The sequence below is a fragment of the Aptenodytes forsteri genome, unplaced genomic scaffold (assembly GCF_000699145.1).
Source record: "Aptenodytes forsteri isolate BGI_AS27 unplaced genomic scaffold, ASM69914v1 Scaffold419, whole genome shotgun sequence".
NCBI lineage: Eukaryota > Metazoa > Chordata > Aves > Sphenisciformes > Spheniscidae > Aptenodytes > Aptenodytes forsteri.
Window position 1 is genome coordinate 137,058 of NW_008795256.1, and position 1,832 is coordinate 138,889.

At 66.0% G+C, this 1,832-nt stretch overlaps 1 protein-coding gene across 1 annotated transcript in view; it reads left to right on the forward strand.

Annotated features, from left to right (window-relative positions):
• The first annotated feature begins 7 nt into the window (after positions 1 to 7).
• LOC103898801 (toll-like receptor 2) overlaps positions 8 to 1,832 on the forward strand; it is a 3,953-nt gene continuing 2,128 nt past the window's right edge. Inside the window, 2 exon segments of the mRNA XM_009279154.1 lie at positions 8 to 205; positions 207 to 1,726. Coding sequence (XP_009277429.1) covers positions 8 to 205; positions 207 to 1,726 — 1,718 coding nt within the window.

Below are 1,832 nucleotides of genomic sequence, written 5' to 3' on the forward strand. Positions count from 1 at the left end.
GGGGGACATGGCGTGGCCGCCGTGCCGCATCGACGCCGACAACGGGACGGGGCTGTGCAAGGGGCAGGACCTGCTGCGGGTGCCCCGCGGCCTCCCCGGCGGCCTGCACGGCCTCGACCTCTCCTACAACAAGCTGCAGGAGATCACGGCGGCCGACTTCGCCGGCATGACCCAGCTGCGGCGTTTGGATTTGGGCTACAACAACATCTCCCGCCATCTCCCGCATCGCGCCGGACGCCTTCCTCTCCAACACCCTCTTGGAGCATCTCCGGCTCTTCAACAACTCCCTCCGCCGCATCCCGGCGCCAGCGTTGCGACCGTTGGTCAACCTCCGTTGGTTGGACATGTCCAACAACCTCTACCGCAGCGCGGCGTTGGACGGCGTCTTCGGCAAGCTGCGGCAGCTGCGGGAGCTGTCGCTGGGGGGGCCGCTGCTGCAGGACATCTCCCGGGGAGACTTCGCCGTCTTGAAGGACACGGCGCTGCAGAAGTTTGCCATCAAGTCGGCCTCCAGCCTGCGGCGGTACGAAGCCAGGGCTTTCTCGTGGCTCAACACCACGGAGCTGTGGTGCGACATGGCCTTGGATGAGAGCGTGGCGGCCCTGCCGGTAATGCTGCGGGACCTGCGGGGCAAACCCCTCGACTACCTGCGTTTCCGTAATCTCTTCGAGTTCACCTACTACACCGGCGACGCCGATCCCTTCGCCGGCTTGGCCGAGTTGCAGATCACCAAGTTGGTCTTCTACCGGGGCAAGTTCAACGAGAACCTCCTCCGCTTGGCCCTGCTCAACGTCCAACGCTCCCGCGTCCGTGACTTGGCGCTGGTGGCCATCGACTTCGCCCGCTCGCCGTGGCGGAACAGCTCTGGTGTGGGGGTGGCCGCCCCCCGGCTCAACCGCCTCTTGCTGCAGGACATCAGCAACCCCGACGTCCTGCGTTTCGACTGGACCTTCACCTGGTTGAGCGGCGTGGCCGCCCTCTCCATCATCAACGTCAACTTCAACTACGTCCCCTGCGACGCTTGGGGCGAGATGCGCAACGTGGAGGCCTTGGACATCTCCGGCAACCGTCTGGAAGATGGTTATATCTACAACCAACGTTGCCACTACCAGGGCGTCATGCCCAAGCTGGAGAGCTTCGTCTTGGCCACCAACCAGCTCCTGAGCCTGGCCATGGTGGCCGCCTTGACGCGGACGTGGCCCCGGCTCGCCCGCCTTGACGCCAGCCACAATGGCTTGGGCAGCCTGCAGGAGACGTGTCAATGGACTCCCACCTTGCGTTGGCTGGCCCTGCACCACAACCGGGTGACGGCGGGCACCTTCGGGTGCCTGCCCACCACCCTCGAGTACCTGGACCTCTCCTACTCCCAGCTCGATCGCTTGGACATGGACTACTTCACCCGAAGCCCCCGGCTGCGGGAGCTGCGGCTGAGTGGCAACAAGATCAAGTTCATCCCCTCCGAGTGGAGATGCCCCCGTTTGGAGGTGCTGGCCATCGACGGCAACTCCTTCGGCGTCATCAACCGCGGCTCCTTCATCAACATGCCGCGGCTCGTTAGCCTGGCGGCCGGCAACAACCCCTACCACTGCACCTGTGACCTCTACCTCTTCTTGGAGGAGACGCGGCGCCGGGGACGACCCGCCTTGGCCGACTGGCCCCACAACTGGACCTGCTACCACCCCGAGCCGCTGCTGGATACGGCCGTGGCCGGCTACCACCCGAGCCGCTGCTGGATACGGCCGTGGCCGCCTACGCCCCGCGTCCCTTGGAATGCAACGTGCTGGCGCTGGTGGCCGTGGCGGTGGCCGGCGGTGGCGGTGGCGGCGTGGCGT